This window comes from Rhinoderma darwinii, chromosome 13 (assembly GCF_050947455.1).
Source record: "Rhinoderma darwinii isolate aRhiDar2 chromosome 13, aRhiDar2.hap1, whole genome shotgun sequence".
NCBI classification, from domain to species: domain Eukaryota; kingdom Metazoa; phylum Chordata; class Amphibia; order Anura; family Rhinodermatidae; genus Rhinoderma; species Rhinoderma darwinii.
The window spans coordinates 16,845,616-16,863,454 of NC_134699.1; the positions used below are offsets into that span (position 1 = coordinate 16,845,616).

General features: G+C 42.8%; 1 protein-coding gene across 3 annotated transcripts in view; it reads right to left on the minus strand.

Annotated features, from left to right (window-relative positions):
• The window catches only part of MYO1D (myosin ID), a 110,714-nt gene continuing 92,875 nt past the window's right edge, over window positions 1-17,839 (minus strand). For all 3 annotated transcript variants that reach the window (XM_075845390.1, XM_075845391.1, XM_075845389.1), the window contains 11 exons: window positions 17,697-17,767; window positions 17,468-17,542; window positions 15,268-15,400; window positions 14,340-14,506; window positions 13,956-14,163; window positions 13,639-13,862; window positions 13,412-13,556; window positions 12,448-12,552; window positions 11,825-11,938; window positions 4,112-4,269; window positions 1-969 (listed from right to left, as the gene is read on the minus strand). In XM_075845390.1, coding sequence (XP_075701505.1) covers window positions 813-969; window positions 4,112-4,269; window positions 11,825-11,938; window positions 12,448-12,552; window positions 13,412-13,556; window positions 13,639-13,862; window positions 13,956-14,163; window positions 14,340-14,506; window positions 15,268-15,400; window positions 17,468-17,542; window positions 17,697-17,767 — 1,557 coding nt within the window. In that variant the 3' untranslated portion in view covers window positions 1-812. The remainder of the gene's footprint in view (window positions 970-4,111; window positions 4,270-11,824; window positions 11,939-12,447; window positions 12,553-13,411; window positions 13,557-13,638; window positions 13,863-13,955; window positions 14,164-14,339; window positions 14,507-15,267; window positions 15,401-17,467; window positions 17,543-17,696; window positions 17,768-17,839) is intronic.

Here is a 17,839-nt window from a genome sequence, read left to right on the forward strand (position 1 = left end):
CATTCTTAAATAATTTACATTTATTAGGGGGAGATGCCATCTTGGTAGCATTATACATCATTTTTGCATTGATAAACGTGTGTACAGTACCTATCAAAAGTATCATGACAATAACGGAATGCTAAATATATTGACAAGCAGATAAACCCGGCCAAAGGCACTTATAAGAGATGCTTACAAAGCAAAGTCACCGTTACACTGTCACTCAGTCACAGCTAGATATGAACAGCATGAAAAATATATACCCGCTGCTAACAGAGGGACGCCTTGTACCAGTCACTTCATACAAGCATTGCTCTGCAATGGCAGTACCACCAACTTATCCCAAAACCTTCAAATGACCTTGTCCTACCTACTTAGTCCCTGGCATCAAGGCTATATCAATAGCCTGCAAGATGTACTTACTGGTCTACAGAAGGCCACTCCGTCATGTGGTGGGGCTACGATATTCTGAGACTAAATACAATCCCATAGAAGTCCCTTGACTGTGGATACCATGCGCCAGCACGTGTGTAACGTTGTCATCAAGCACAGTTCTGAGAAACGACATATACACTGACCAAGATAGTTAAAAATTATTTGTGCCATAGAAATAAGAAACCTAAATTATGAGAAATATTATCCGTTCAGCATATAATTCTAAAAGAGACAGCAGGCTGAAGAACCTGGGTTAAAATTGGGCAACGTAGTTGCTGGGAGAACCGGTCCCCCATCTCCCCCCCCCCCCCCCCCAATAGTACAACAGGGTAATTGGCTATTTAAGGCACGGAGCAGAGATACTTGGTATCACTATATGCTGGAGGTTCACATCATTAATTGGCTGACACACTTAAAGTGAATCCGGAGCGGCTCTTGTTGAAGTGCGGCTGTGCCTGATTTATCTTGGTTTCCACAGTAATGGAACAGGACTTGCCATGCTGGCTGCACTGGACGGGGTGTGACACGGTGACCTGGAGACGCCTCTTCTCACTGTCAGGATAGAAAAATGACAGACATTTAATGATACTCGGTGCACAACTCCTATTCTGTATGCATATTCTTGTGTGCACGCGCTCTGTAACAAACCTGTATGTGTGGCAGAGCAGTGTACACGCAGACAGCTCAGCCACAAGCACACAGCTCTACTTTGCTACACAAAGCGGGGGGTGTGCGTGCAGGGTCCTCTAGTATTTATTGTGGGGAGAAGAGAGAAGTCGCTGTATTACTAACTTTATTTTTTTTTTTGTGTTGCAGGTTCCGCTGGACCATTGCGATGATCTACGGTTTTGTTTTTTTTAATAAAATGGTAAGCGAGGATTGTGTGGTTATTTCAATAAAAATATTTTTTAATACTTTATTAGTGCCTTAGTAATGGCAGTTGTCTGTTTGACGACGTCCATTACTAAGGCGGGGCTTAATGTTAGCCAGTAAAAAGCTAGCACTAACCCCCCCCCCCCCCCATTATTACCCTGGTAGCCAGGGCCAGCCCTAGGGGTGTGCGATCTGTGCGACTGCACAGGGTGCTGCACCCTCCCAGCATGTAGGGGGCGCCACTGGGCTCTGCCCTCCCCTACGCACGCACGTGTCTCTGTGTATGTTACAGTATATATATATATATATATATATATGTGTGTGTGTGTGTGTGTTACAGCAACACACACACACACACTCCACACTCCATTTATTCTCCAGCTACTATTGTGCCAAACTGGGTGCATGCTAAATCATATTGTTGTGAGCCGCCTAAGATAAAGCATGTGACTTCACTCATGGGCAGGATGAAAGGTGAGAGTGATTAATACCAGGTCATCACGCCGCAAATGATATAGGCCAAGATCTAGTTAGTCACTTATGGTAAAACCGGATACGGGTCTATTGTGCGTCTATATTCTCTTATAACAAGGGAGCACCTGGGAATGTAATACCGGAAGAGACATATTTAATGCTCCTTACAAGATGAAATTCTGCTCCGAGAAGCAAGTCCAGCGTATAAACCAGAGAGGCTGACAAATCGATTCTGGGAAATTATTTTCTCAGCGCCCCCTGTGTCTAGCCCTTGTAGACGAGAAAAAAGGAAAGCGAGAGGGGAGGAGGGAGGTGGAGGCACAGGATGGAGTTAGGAGGGGGGTGCAGGGAAGCGGATGGCTATGAAGAGCTTGGACGGCTGCCTGGTGCTGACCAGGGTTTTTTAGTGGAGCTCATTGAGCTCTCCATCGATCTATTCAGATACTGATGCCGCTGCCATGGTAACAGTCAGACCCCCGCTCCTAAGAATTACCCTCTTTTCTTAAGGGTATGTTCACACGGCCTATTTACGGACGTAATTCGGGCGTTTTTGCCCCGAATTACGTCCGAAAATAGCACCTCAATAGCGCTGACAAACATCTGCCCATTGAAAGCAATGGGCAGACGTTTGTCTGTTCACACGAGGCGTAATTTACGCGCCGCTGTCAAAAGACGGCGCGTAAATAGACGCCCGCGTCAAAGAAGTGACCTGTCACTTCTTTGGCCGTAATTGGAGCCGTTATTTATTGACTCCAATGAATAGCAGCGCCAATTACGCCCGTAATTGACGCGGCGTTCAAGCGCCTGCACATGCCGTTACGGCTGATTTTACGGGGATGTTTTCAGGCTGAAACATCCCCGTAATTTCAGCCGTTACGGACGCCCTCGTGTGAACATACCCTAAAGGGTAAGGAACACATTAAACGCAAATGAAGGAAGAGGTCAATAAATGCACAACACCATTGCACACGTTGCCTGCGAGATGTTGTAATTACCCACAGAAGCCTCGAGAGGTGAAGGGAGGGGTAGATGATAAAGACGAAGGAATGAACGGGCAGCGTCAGAGAGGAAGTGGGAGGGTGACACGAGGTAATGAAATGCTGAAACCAAGCATGAATGCAAGGCAGAGACAGGGAGATGCAGGGAAGCCCCTCCAGCTGTTTGTATCACTCATGATATTATTTAGCAGCTCTGTGCAGGCTGATGGAAGATCGGAAGGAGTGGAGAACCACAGGAATATCCAAGGATGGATTGGAATATTATTTGCATGTCAATTAACTTTCCCTTCTGCACCCGCCCGCAGAGCGTTTTTGACCAGTACATCCCCGTAGGATAGTCAGTGACTTTAAAAGAAAGAGCCCCACACCAGGGTCTCCACACCTTCTCAGCTGAATAGGTTTTAAGAGGTGGGGGGTCCCAGAGGTGAGAAGTGTATACTCTATATAAACAGATGGACTGCCAGGGGCAAAAATAGAAAACGCACGGCCGCATAGCAAATATTTACAATTTAGTATAGGTCTGCAGGTTATGAATACCTATTTTAAGGGTCATTGAATTTAATAAATAGATATAATATTCAATATGATAGAACCCGGCCTAGGTGGTGGAGGCCCCCGAGGCACGTGCCCTGCGTGTCATACATTAAAAACGACTGACGCCACTGAAGCATAAGGCAGCCTATGATATACACATGAGAAGGGCATTTTTAGGCCAAATCAATAGATTTAAACATTCATTACATTCACTAGTGGCGGCCACACTCAACACTGAGCGGTGATGTCCCCAGGGAATTTATAGGTTGTAATGGTCCAGTGCACAAATAGAATTTTTTTTTTTTCACAAAAAAAAAAGCTTTATCGTCAAGGACTGCACCAGGTTATGAGGACGCAGATTCACAAATGGGGGATGGTCCTCAAATCTTCCAGTATCACGCTGTGCAAAAGAAGTCCGCAAACGACGGCATCCTCCAAAAATGATCTTTTATTGATGTCACATCCGCAACGCTTCCACACTCACATAGCGGGCGCTCTCTCTGATGTGAGATCAATAATGGTTTGTTTATGGAGGATGCGATCGTCACTAGACTCTTTTTGCACAGCATATTTTATCACGTGTGCATGGAAGGTCAAGGTAAATATACAGAAAGAATTCATATGAATATGAGGAGGGTCAAAAAAGGACTATCCGCTTGTATAAAGTTGGCCCCACAATCAGGATGTATCGGGTGATCCTAGAGAGATCAGAATCGATGGTCATTACTCAATGTACACACGTTTCCTGCAGGAGAGATCGGATATTCCCATATCATATAGTCATAGTCTCCATAGTTCTGCTGCAGAACACTTACTTCTTGAAGTGGTTGGCCAAGACTCCAACAACTTCTCCCACACGACTCTCTTGAGGGGATTGTCCAGCGAAACGTAGACATACGATAAGATCTTTGCGGTCCTTTGTGTGGAAAACCACCAGCTGGTCCTTCCCATCGGTCACACTGATACCAGATACCTTGTGGTAGAAAACATAGATCGATCTGTTGTTAGGAACATGTCAGACATTTGTCATATAATCCCCTGCAGTCCACAAAAATAGCAACATATCAAAGCTGCCTCCAGAAGAAGCCACATGTGTGATACGGAGCAGGCATGATATCTATAATGCCACCTGTGCCCCTACATCATAATTTGGAGGGGTGAGGCAAAAACAACCCCCGTGGACTCCAAGGTTGGTTCTGAAGTCATTTACATAGCGATAAGTTTTGACTGGGAAAAATCTTTAAAACTCTAACCTTAAAGGGTAACTAAGCTTTCAGAAAACTTTTGGCATGTCATAGTGACGTGTCAGGAGTTTTGATCGCTGGGGGTCTGAGTACTGGGACCCCCACCAATCGCTAATACAAAGCGGCAGAATTTATTGTTTTAGCGATCGGTGGGGGTCTCCGTGCTCGGACACCCACTGATCAAAACTTCTGACATATAATCACGATTACACCGCAAAAATCGCAACTCCGGGAAAAAGAGAAATCATACTTACCCAGAATGCTCCTTCTTCCTGCAGTCCCGCCTCTTTGGATGACATTTCATCCCATTTGACCGCTGCAGCCAATCATAGGCTGCAGCATCGCATGGCCTGCAACGTCATCGTAAGTCACCGTACTACGCGCAGAGAAGAGGGAGGGGGTAAGTATCTACTTTTTTTTTCTTTTTTCAAGCGCTGCTTTCTGCAGCGGAAATTCCCTTTGAAAAACCGCACTACAATGTGGCGGCATTTTTGGACAGACGGTGCTGCGGGTTCCAGGTCTGATACGCTGCACAGTTTTTAACGCAGCGAATCTGACCTGTGGGAACCCGGCCTTAGGGCGGCAGATTTGGTACAGAAATTTCTGCAATTTAAAAACCTGTTCCATACATCTGAACGGGTCGGTTTCTGAAGCATGTGGGATATTTAGGGTTTGTCCACACGTAACGGAATTGCTGCTGAAAATTTCTGCAGCATTTCCGTTAAAACTAGCAGGAAAAACCGCACCATTTGTTGCAGGTTTTTTTGCACTGCATAAAATGGTGCGGATTTTGGGTTTCCTAACATAAGTAAAAAGGGTCTATTTTTTTTTTTTCCCCAGGAACAGCACCACTCGCCCGTGGTTTGGGTCTGCTATTACAACTCAGCACTATTCAAGTAAACGCATAAGTAATAGTAATATGAGGCAGAATTACTAATGTATTTCTAGGAGGATGTTCTTTGTTACTGCTACAATCCTCCAAGGTTAAACACACCATCTAATGTATAAGGTCTAACGCACACGACTGTGGTGACTATTGCAGTCCACAAAACCACAGATCCATTGTCTGTATTTTCAGTCCATTTGTCAGCAAAAACCCTTCCATAGTGCATCCGTGTGTCCTTATTATTCTACGGTCCACGAAAAAAAAATAAAATCTGGAACCTCTTGAGTAGGTCACGTGACCCACAAATACGGTGAGTAAAATGACATGTCCTGAGTCTTTGCCGCTCCGACACAGGTCCTTGAACATCACGGTCCTGTGCATGGGGCCACATAAATAGATAGGTCTGAGCGCTATCCGCAAAATTGCAGATAGCACAGACAAAAAAAAGCACGGTCGTGTGCATTACGCCCAACCTAGAGAAGATATTCTCATGTAATACACCGCTGTCCTTCCTACAGGTCTGTCAGGTCTGGTATTACTTTGGAATAATTAGTGTCAGCAATGTACATTTATACTCATTATTTACTATGAGTCAGTCAATAAAACCACAAATAGAACGGCTAATACCCGGCCCAAACCCTTTAACCTAAGCCAAATTTCCTAATCCCGCCAAACACAGAGGTGAGACTCATGAGACTGTCTTCTAATATTTAGGGTGGTGTCCTGAGCGCCGCAGATTCAGTTTTTTTTTAAAGTATCTCCTTGCCAGGCGCTTTGTTGTCGAACTATCTCCTTCAATCCCGGCATCCAAATGGAGGCCACGATAAAAATAAATATTCACTGGAGTGTTCCATTAAAGAGGTTCTCTGCTTTGGAGAATTCCTACTGATTAGAAGGATCCCTTGACAATAAGTTAAATTACAGAATGTGCCCCCTGCTAGGACCCCCAGCGATCAGCTGTAATCTGTGGGGCAGCCGGGCAGTAAATGTTTATTGTACCTGCGGTGCCACCACCGGCGATATTAATCATTCATATCAATAGTTGTCTGTGTAATACAGGAGGAGTCCTCCGGAGTGAGGGACACGGTGTAACCACTCTCTGCTCCAGCCGATAGATTAGGATTCTGGACTTGGGACTTCCCTATTAACAAATTCCCTAATAGGTCATATGAAAATGAGTTTTCTGAACTGGACAACCCCTTTAAGTGTGAAACTCGTCCGTGTGCTTTGCGTGAAAATCACGCACAAAACACTGATTTCAATGGGGCCGTTCACACATGTAGGAGTTTTCACGCAGTGTGTCTCCGTCCTATATTGGTGCATTTTCCACACAACTATCGCCATTAAAGTCAATGGGTGCATGAAAATCACGAACCGAACACAGATGCACATCCGTGTGCTGTGTGTGTTTCGCGCATCAATTCCATTGAAAAATAAAAAAAAGTTGTGTGTGAAAACAATTGCCACTCGCAAAGCACAGATGCAATAACGCAACTCAAACGTCCAGATTTACGCGTGTATTTCACGCGGGTGAATCGGATACGCTCGTGTGAATGTAGCCTTATTCTTTTCGATGTTACTGTCAATGCTGAGCTTCTGTGATGTGACCAGAATACCAAAAATATTGGTTCTACTTCTACCCTCCACTATGTGTGAGCATTTGATGCACATATACAGGTTTTGCTGCAAAATTTGAGCAGTCAGGTTTAATTTTTTTTTTCTTCTAGTATTTATATAGCTAATATACATTAAAAAAAAAAGACCGTGAAAATTGTAGAATAAAATAACAGGAAAGGGGAAATCTATAAAGAAAATAATAATTACTTGTAGTAAGAGAAGGAGACATCTCTGCAGGCCGAGCTGAATGAAGCCAGCACTGGACCAGATCGGGTGATACAATCTCCATGGAGATCTCCATGGTAACCCCATCCCCCAAGTAGTTGTCATAGTGATGGGATTCTTTTGGATGCAGCGTTGCCAACCACTGCTGTGTGCACGCTCCAATGTGGCTGACTGCAACCTCTTTACCCTGTTTTTACTTGTTTCATTCCTCTCAGCTGCATTACCCGACTACTCCCTGTAGATAATACTTGGTCTTCATTTACTAATGATGCTTGCCTTTTGATACCGGGCACGATTCTACCAATCCAGTTATGCCAATCTAATCCATACAGTTAGACGTTATAATAGTTATATATATCATATTCAAGTCGTCCCCCCAGGTTCTGTTAAGAAATCATGTCCGCTAACCTGTTCAACAAAACTTGTATTCGGCATGAAATAATTCTCTACTTAGAACTCTGCGTTGTGCTGTTCCTCTATTATTCCTCCTGGAAATGTATGAATAAATTAGCAACTGGGCATTACCATTGTCTATAGGGTGTGTAAGCAGTAAGACAACATCATCTCTGATAGGACACTGACATGCTGTATAGAGACACCTCCATTGATGAATGGTAACACCCATTTTTCAATTTCTTCATACATATCCAGGAGGAATAACAGAGGAATGGCACAATGCAGAATTCTAAGAAAAGATGCTCCGGAATTGTTATTTTATGGCTAATGCAAGTATTTACTAAAATAGACATATCCAGAGGGATGACAAGACGCTTTTAACTTATTTTGTCAGTACAAGGGGCTGCCCAAACTTTTGCATATGACACATAACTAAATTCAATAACACTCATCCCTTCATTTTAAATTAATAATTCATGGCATGCATGCGATTACTAGCAGTCCAATCCTGATGAGAGAGAAACCGGCAGCTTTTAGCTTTGCCTCTGGATATAAATCAGTTTAAGACCGGGTTCCTACGTAGCGGAAAATGCTGTGGAATTTCCGCAACAGAATTCTCTGCGGAGATTCTGCAGCATTTAGGGCTAGTTCACACTAGATTTTTTTGCGCTGTTTTTTTGACACAAATTGTTTTGGAAACTGCGCAAAACGGCCGAATTGCCTCCTATTGATTTATTTCTCCTGTGAGAGGAAAAAAACGCTTGCGGGTAAAGAAAAAAAATCATGCTCTTTCTTCCTGCGTTTCCGTCTCTGACCTCCTATTGTCCCATTGTTATCATTGGGAGGCAGAGAAAGTGGTTTTCGCTGGATTTTTTGCTCGCTACGCCCAATAACCGCGGACGAAAAACGCTGCAAAGAAATTGCAGGCAGGTCAAAATCGGCCTCAACGTTCCTCTGGCTGCAAAAAACTCCATGTGAACATACCCTTACAGTAGCAGCAAAGTGGATGAGCTTTAGAAAACCTCATGCCAACGCTGCGGAAAAAAACTGCAGCGTAAACGTTAATAAATTGACCTGCGGTGTGGAATTTAATTCCAAAGCATGTCAATTTATGCTGCGTTTTAGTTGGTTTTGCGTTTCGGGTTTTCTCCATTGAATTCAATGAAGATGCAAATCCCACAACAAAAAGCCAGTGTTCCGACTTTTGCGATGTATTCGCAGTGATTACATCGCAAAAATCACTACGGGAAAAAAATAAAAATAAATCATACTTGCCACATGGCCTGCAAAGTCACCGTAGAAGGCCGGACTACGCGCAGAGGAGAGGGTACGTATCAACGTTCTTGTTTTTTTTCAAGCGCGGATTCCGCAGTGGAAATTGTACTGCGGGTTCCAGGTCGGATACGCTGCACAGTTCTTACGCAGCGTATCCCACCCGTGGGAACCTGGCTTGGCTGGGTTCACACTGTTCATTTTTGTTGTCTTTTTAACATGTTTTTTTGGTTGATGAAGTCTCGTATAGGAGACATGCGAGTTCATCTACTAAAACAAAAAAACACAACGCATGTAAAAAATGCAACAAAAAAGTAAAGTGTGAATAGAGTCTGAGAGTGAAGGCACACAGACACTATAATAGTCATACAATATTAAGAATCGTAGTCCATACATGCTCAACGTTTCTGGTGGGGAACTAGCTCACCATTACACATTTTACGTGAATGCAACAGAATTAATTTACATTGAGTATAATAGACCTGAGCACGATACACCCATATGCTAGTAAATCTATGAGAGACGCTTTCAGTGTCTCAAGATAATGGAGAAAAAATAGAAAAGCACGAGTCAAAGATCGATGTTTTCCGATTAAAGGGTAACTAAATGTTCAAACTTCTGACATGTCATAGTCATGTCAGAAGTTTTGATCGCTGGGGTTCTGAGCATTGAGACCTTCACCGATCGTTAAAATGAAGTGGCAGAAATGCTCGTGTGAGCGCTGAGCCACTTACCGTAGTCTCTGTTTGGCTTCTCTCGGAAAGCCAATGTAGCGGTGCACGGGCTCATAGACTTTCTATTCAGCCCGTACACCAACTGCTTGGCTTTGCGAGAAAAGCCGAACAGAAAGCAAGCGGCTCAGCGCTCACACGAGCATTTCTGCCTCTTAATTTTAGCGATCAGTGGGGGTCAAAATGCTCAGACCCCCAGCAATCAATACTTCTGACATGTCACTATGACACGTCAGAAGTCTGTTGAACGTTTAGTTACCCTTTAAGCAGTACATATTTCTTGTTTTTTTAAATAGGATATCAAAAAAGTATATCAAGCTCGAGAAGGGGAGTGTACCCCCCAAAACGTCACACAGGTGCAGTGAGACGCCAATCCTCCACGTGTGGCCTCTGCTATTTAGTCCATGAGAATAACCACCGGAACAAAATAAATTTAACCGGAGCACTTCACGGACTCTCTCTAGCACATACGGGTGATATACTCTTTTGTACATGCGATCTAATATGCTTTTTTGACACACTATTTAACAAGAAATATATACAGCTTAATCAGAAACAATCTATCTTTGACTCTTGCTTTTCCATTTTTTGCAACAATTTATTTACACCACATAGTTAACATTAAAAACCTGGACTTGTGGTCGTAAACGTATTAATACGGCCACAGTGATACTAAAGCTCTGCAAGGAAAATATCTGCTTTCACTGTAGACATGATCAGACTTGTGGTCCGAGTACCCCGGCAGCTGGAACAAAGCTGTCAGCTGTCGCAAAGGTAATTCTGAATGTGGGTGATGTTCTATATGGGGAGAGATGGAAATGTTATACAGGATGCTCATTTTCTACTGTCAAATGTGCAACCCGCAGCATGGACCCCGCTGGTTTAAGATCAATATACCCGAACACAATTCTATTGCATCTCCTTGACTATAATCATTTTTCTTTTATAACTGGATGTATGCTTCAAAATGGTTGTATGAAAGGGTCTGCTTTTTATCCCAGGAACAGCACCACTCTTGTCCTTGGACAGTGTCTGGTATTGCAACTCAACCCCAAGTGAGCGATCTGAGCGGCAATTCCAGATATAGCATAAAGACTGGGGTGGTGCTGTTTTTTGGGGAAAACAAAACAGATACCCTTTTTTCTAATCTCATACAACCCCAGTAACATGTCATTAGGATTTTCATTATTGTAAGCCATATTCTGTAACATTATAGTAAAAGATTCATGGCTACCCCAGAAAGAGAGACCATGAGCAATCTATAGTTAAAGTGGTTGTCTTACAAAGATGATGAAGGGGCACAGAATTTATGATACAAATAAGTTAGAAAATTGTGACCATTTATTTGTATTGAGACTGCAAGTTCCGTGCAATACTAAAAGTACCTGGTCAGTCATTATCATTATTATGTGCAATAAAAAATAAAATCACATCTTGACACACAGCTTTTTTTTAAGTTCCTTCTCTATGCTTATATAAATTTCACGGGTGGTATAAAATGTTTTTATTTTTTTTGCAGGATCCAGTTATGTTGAAAAGGGACTACAGTTAAAAAAGGTAAACCAACCAGAACTATACCAAAAGGACACTACATTTGGTTAGAGAAGTATAAGGCTGGGTTCACACAGATTTTTGCAGGCGGAAAATCTGCCTCAAAATTCCGTTTGTAAATTTGAGGCAGATTTTGCTCTGCCTGCACGCCCATGGCCATTGAGCGCCGCGGGTAGAAAAAAAAGCCACGAAATACGCTTTCTCAGCCTCCCATTGTCATTGGGAGGTCTGAGGCGTAAATGCCCGAAGATAGGGTATGTCCCTCTTTCCTGCGAGACGGTTTTTCCGCTCGCGGGAAAAAAACGCCTCCGTCTCCCATTGAAATCAATGGGAGGCATTTTCGGCCGTTTTTTGGCGCCTTTTAAGACGTGGTTTCCGCATCAAAAAACTCTGTGTGAACTCCCCCTTAGGGTTCACATCGGCATATATGTCAGGAAGCGCTCTTAGCATATACTCCTTACGAACATCACTAACGCAATGTGAACAGAGCTTTAGATGTAGAGACGGACACATCGTCAAACGGACATAGATCAAATTCAAGCCAATGGACATTCGTTCCAAAACATGCAGGTAACATTATATATACAGACCGCATTTATCACTTACATTATACAGAGGAGTGCTGCTCATTACTTTATACTGCTTGCTGGGATCCATTTTATACAGGTGTCTATCAGTTATGAAGATGGCACGATCTTCTACTTTATTAAATCTGTTAACCTGTGTGAAGAAAAGGGGAAAACAATCAGATAGTTTGTCATTACCAAGTCATTATTTGCCACGGAGCACCCCGATACTCCGAGATGAGCCACACGAGCGTGGGGAAACTCAGACGTGAAAAACTTGATGTTTTTCACGTCCGAGATGCCCCTGTTTTCACGGATCCCCGTAGACTTAGGAGGGATCCATGAAAAGGGACGATAATGGGACATGTTCTATTTTTCAACGGACCCTTCAGACGGTCCATTGAAATAACGGCCTTGTGGACGGCCCCATTGAAATACAATGCGTCCGTGTGACGGCTGTTTAAACGTCCATCACCTGGACCTATTCAAAACTCATTTGCCTGAAATTTACATTGCCCAGATATAGATATAAAAAACTAGTAATAGAAATGCCATGACACTACAGCCTATTATGTAGTCCACAGTCCCACAGATGAAATTCGCAACATGACAACAGCTGGTGACGGAGTGATATCACACCTATCTAGATATATATGTATATACCTTGCGCACGTTACAGGAGAAGAGAGGCTGCATGAACTTGTCTTTTCGCTGTAGTTCACTTGCCCGAGATACAAAGAATCCTGAATCCTGGCTGTTTTCTTGTTTCTGTAAGAGAAAATAACTTTATTATAAATTCAGATCTTCATTCTGAGCTAGTGATGTCAATTCACAGATGACAGGGACATAGGTGGGATCCTAGAACATTTTGGACCAGTACAATAGGTGGAACTAAAGGACACTTAAAGGGGTTGTTTTATGACGGACAACCCGCAGGTCCGGCTCCTGAGACTTTTAGCAAACAGCTGATTTTGTCATGGGGACGATTCAGGTGGCTATGGGAGAATCCAGTATTACATGACAGCCATTCAGATAAATGTCTGTCCAAGTATTACATGCCTCTGCTTGTCAGCATCTCTCCGCTCTGGCTCATATAGGGGGGGTTCTTAGCATAAGACCCCCGTTTGATGTCCGTATGCTGTAACAGACCACATGGACAGAATATTTTTTAAATGGGTGGTCCCATCAAAACACCATGTCCACTTTTAGACACGCTTTTACAATTTATACATGTATATATTCTATTAAAAAAAATAAAGTAAATTATTTTGCAGTGATCCTGAGTTACAGCCTGTATTATAGTCCAGAAATGCATTCACAGCTCTGCTGGTCGTCACTGGAAACAGTCAACAACCTTTCGACAGACACTTTGCAGCTTTCTTTGCAGTGCCTGGTGTACTGAGGAGACTTCCTAAAATGTAAAATCACCAGAACAAGCTCTGTAGTGATTAGGCCAACAAGGACTACTGAGAGACTACGACACTAAAGCCTGCAGCATTGTGAATACAGCTCTGGGGTTTAATACAAGCTGTAACTCAGGATAGGTATAAAATAAGTAAGTTACTGTAGAATGGTGTTCAAAGGCGGACCTTCACTTTTAGAAAATGTGTCATTTACATTGACTTACAGATGACAGGTAGTTCCCTTCCCAGCTTCTCTGAAGGCCCATATCAGCTCGGTGTCCTTTGAGAGATTCAAAAGCAGCAACTTTAGCCTTGATTTTTGGAATGTCCGCAGGAGGTATGGTTTTTATTAGTTGGTAAGCTCGCCATCTGTAAAAAGCGATTGCAAGCTCTGTTGGTTTGGTGACAACATTATGACAAACTGCTCATCCAATACCACATTTCCAAGTACCTGTTGAAAATACTCTGCATAAATTCCTGGAATCGTCGGAGCACCTTAGGAGGCGTTGGCCATTTGACATTCTTTCCGTAATCTCTGCTGTTCCGTACTCCATTAAACCTACGGACCACCTCATGAATATACGACTTGACTTTGTAACGCCTATAGTAGCGCAGTATTGTGAGGGCTGCCTTTGTTCTCTTATATTTCCAGCGGGCTAATGTTCCTCTCCACATCTGAAACAAGATGGAAGAATAACCAGAATGCCCTTAGATTAAAAATATGGTCCCTGTCCCAACATACGTCACTTAATTTAGCCTTGATCTTACCTTTTGCAGGAATAGAATGATTCGTATCAACATCTCACTACGCTTCTCCTCCAGGGAGAACAGGGTACGCGGGGTACGAATAAACACCTTGGTTTTACCATAGGCAGCATCTTGGTGGAAACCACACTCTGTCAAGAGTTTTTGTACAGCAATTTGGTCTGAAGGAAATTCATGGTTTGGCCACGTCGACTGGGAGATCATCTTGTACCTGGACAGGTAACCAGGGAAGACAGATATAGAATGGAATCAAAGATAAATCGTACTACTAAAAATATAATCCAACATGTCCTCACTAAAGATGAAGTATAAACCCCACCCCCTATAATATGATGGACACCTGTTATGCCATAATAAAATAAAAATTAAAAAAAAAAATACAACTACCTGTGAAGAAACCTCTCATACACCTGACGATATGCAAAACCAGCTCGTCGGACTCGAACATTTTCCAGTAAGCCCAAATACCCCACTTGGTGCTTGCAGCGCTCCTCATCAAACAGAGATGGAGACTTCTTGTCATTTGGTTTAATGCAGCGAACGTAATAGGGCTCCTGAGAAATCACCAGAGATGACGCATGGTTAGAGGTGCAAGAGACTGGACAACATGCTCCGCGCAGAAATGAAATGAAGCTTGTAAAGTAAAGTGTAAATCATATGTTGAGCTTTAAACATAAATCTACCCATCTATCTAGTTGGTGCTTGCTGAAACAGTCAGAAAATGTGTGAACAGACACATCCCTAGCAGTTTAGCGGACAGTTAGCATTACATCATGGATTGTACAGTAATGTGATGTAGGTAAATACTATATACAAATCGCCAGTGCAAGCTCTGTGCAAACACTGATCTCGACAGAGATTTCAGCTCTTAAGCCTGCAGCATTCTGAATGCAGCTCTGGATTATTATACATGCTGTAATTCAAGTAATGCAATGTAGTTACAAAGTTACTCAAATTTTTATCTGTATGAAAATTATAAAATGGTCTTCAAAGGTGAATATACGAAAGATTCAATGGAATCTGTACAATTTCATCTCCAGTAGAATACATATAGCATGCCAGCACGTACAGGGGTGCAGCTCTGTATGCGACAAAAAAAAATCTCCAACCCCTAATACATTACATGATTATCTTGTTCTGTGTACCATGAGTAAATAATCCAGAGATTAAATAGTGATAGGAACACTTAAAAAGAAAGTCTAAAAATAACTTGGAGTTACGTTTTTAGGGTTGAAGTCTAACAGGGAAGTCTGGTCATCACTCCATTACCCGGAGGTCACACAGCAGTAAAACATTGCATTTCTCATGCTTGTACCTTGGACGCCAGATTGTCCACCAGGGCGATCATGGAGTTCTTGAATAATGTAGCGGCAGTCAGTGGACGTTTGGTGACCTCTGTGATGCTCAGCTTCCCTTCTGGCCACATATTCTTCAGCACAGGATTAGAACTACGTAAAGGGGGAACAAAGATGCAGAAGACGTCAAAAAAATGTGCTTATATAGGGGTCTCAGATACATGAAACACGGTTCATTGTGTACCTCACAGCTTGTTTGGTAAAATAGTGCAAGTAGAACACGTGGAGAAATGGAAAGCAAATCAATCCAAAATAAAAAAAACTTTGCCCCTGAAAATACCAGACCGTCAAAGTAGAATGTTCAGTAACTTTAACTATCTTGTATTCATTTTGATTACATCACGACTTCCCCTCCTTTCAAGTCAAAAGGCCCATTAACACTGGCCAATTATCGGACAGACCAGCGTTCATATAACGCTCGTTGCCAATAATTACCATGTGTAAATCAGCAGATGAACAAGCAAACACTCGTTCATCTGATCTTATCGTTTTAAAAAAGTAAAATATTATTGTCGTCGGCAGCGCATCTCCCCGACGTGTTGCCGACATGATAAAGATGTATGGGGACGAGAGATCGTAGTAACGAGCGCTCGTCCCCTTACACGGCTCCTTGTGAAAGGATCAAATGAGCGCCAATTAACAAGCGGTCTTGATCGGCGCTCGTTTCACCGGCCAAAATTAGCCAGTGTAAGAGGACTTTAAGGCTACATTCACATGTCGTGGAGTTGTTGCAGATTTCCGCAGCAGATTACAGTAACAGAAAGGTGGATGCGATTAAAATAAATCTCATTCACTTGCTGCAGAAATTTTCCATGCAGAACTTGAACTGGTACAGAATTTCCCCGTTGAATTTGAAGGGAAAAAAGAAAATCCGCAAGCAAATCTGCTTTGCACGCGTATTACCTGAGGATCTGAAGCCAAATCTGCAAGTCTAGATAGTTTAAAATAATAATAATAAAAAAAACACACTATACTTACCTCCACTGACACTCCCATAGCAATAGATGGAAGCTTAGTGTACAGAGACTGGAGGGGGACCAAGGAAGGGTTGCCATTGGAAAGTACAGGGAAATTCGACGATTTGGTGAGGATTTGCTGTAGAAATTTACCCCAGCAAATCCGCTATGTGTGGACGTAGCCTTAGCAGGGTATTCCAGGACTTTTATTTTGATGGCTTATATTAAGGATAGGTCATCAAAAATCGGTGGGGTCCGACTCCAGTCATCCCCACGGATCAGCTGACGAAAGGGTCAAACAGCGAAATAACGCCGCAGCCTCCTCAAAGTTTACCAGGCACAGCGCCGTACACATTCATAGCAGCTGTGCCTGGGATCGCTGCTCAGTCCCATTCACTTGAATGAGACCAGAATTGCAATCCCAAGCACAGCCGATACAGAAGTGAGGGGTGTCGGACCCCCTATGATTTGGTATTGACAACATATCCTAAGTATAGGCTATCAATATAAAAGTCTTAGAAAACCCCTTAAAGCTAATTTCAGAGTCCAGCTGGATTCATGAGAGCAGTGCATTCTGGGATCTCAGATGTCAGTCATTTGACCTAACAACTTAGCTATAAACATTTGAGATTGGGGTGGAGATTAGCAAATGTCTGTTTCCAACGGTAACTAGAAGAATTTTGAAAGCAGCTATGGATATAAGAGGTAAAAACAACATAAAATGTGATTTATAAAAAAAAAAAATAGAGAAAAGAAAAGATTTGCAAATGTAATGAACCTATATAAGGCCAGCCATTTGCAATGTGGGGAGCTACAATTGATTTGCAGTGGCATAACTATATGGGGTGCAGAGGTTGCAGTCGCACCGGGTCTCTGTTGCTTGCTCCCTGCCACATAAGAGAACACCAGTACTGTAAATAGCATGGGAACTAGCAAGGGGGACAACGGCACAAATTAGGAGCGTCATGTCACACCAAGCATAAGACGTTTGCCGCACAGAAGCCACTCCGTGAATGTGCGATAATATCCTTCTGAAACGGCTTGTGATATCCTGCACGATGATGATCTATAAATGAGCGTGAGCTCATCCAGGATAAACAGGACCATTGCTAGCAACGTAACAAGCATCTGTTCTACAGAATCATGAACAAGTACAATGGCGTCTTTTAAGTCAACACACAGCGACCATATTGCGTCTTCTCACCTGTTGTACATGAATCTCTTGAAGTCCTGGAATAATGTGTCCTTGTTCTTATCAAGAAATCCCACCACAGAGTAACTGTTTGGAATAAAACATATGGTAAAATAGGATAACATGACAACGTGTTCACATTTAGGTCTCCAAAACGGACCGACTGGACAGACGGCTGGAAATCATCATCTCTTCTCATGGGACGTTACTGGACAGTCACACTATGGGTCCCAATACTCACACAACATCTCCAGCGTAGTGGCGAATTCGGAAATCTCGGTCATATTCAAGAGCTTTATCTGTTGGACATACCTAAAAAGACAGAAATGTAATAGAATATTAGATAAAACTAATGGTAAGTAGTCTATAAAAAAAAAGGGGGAT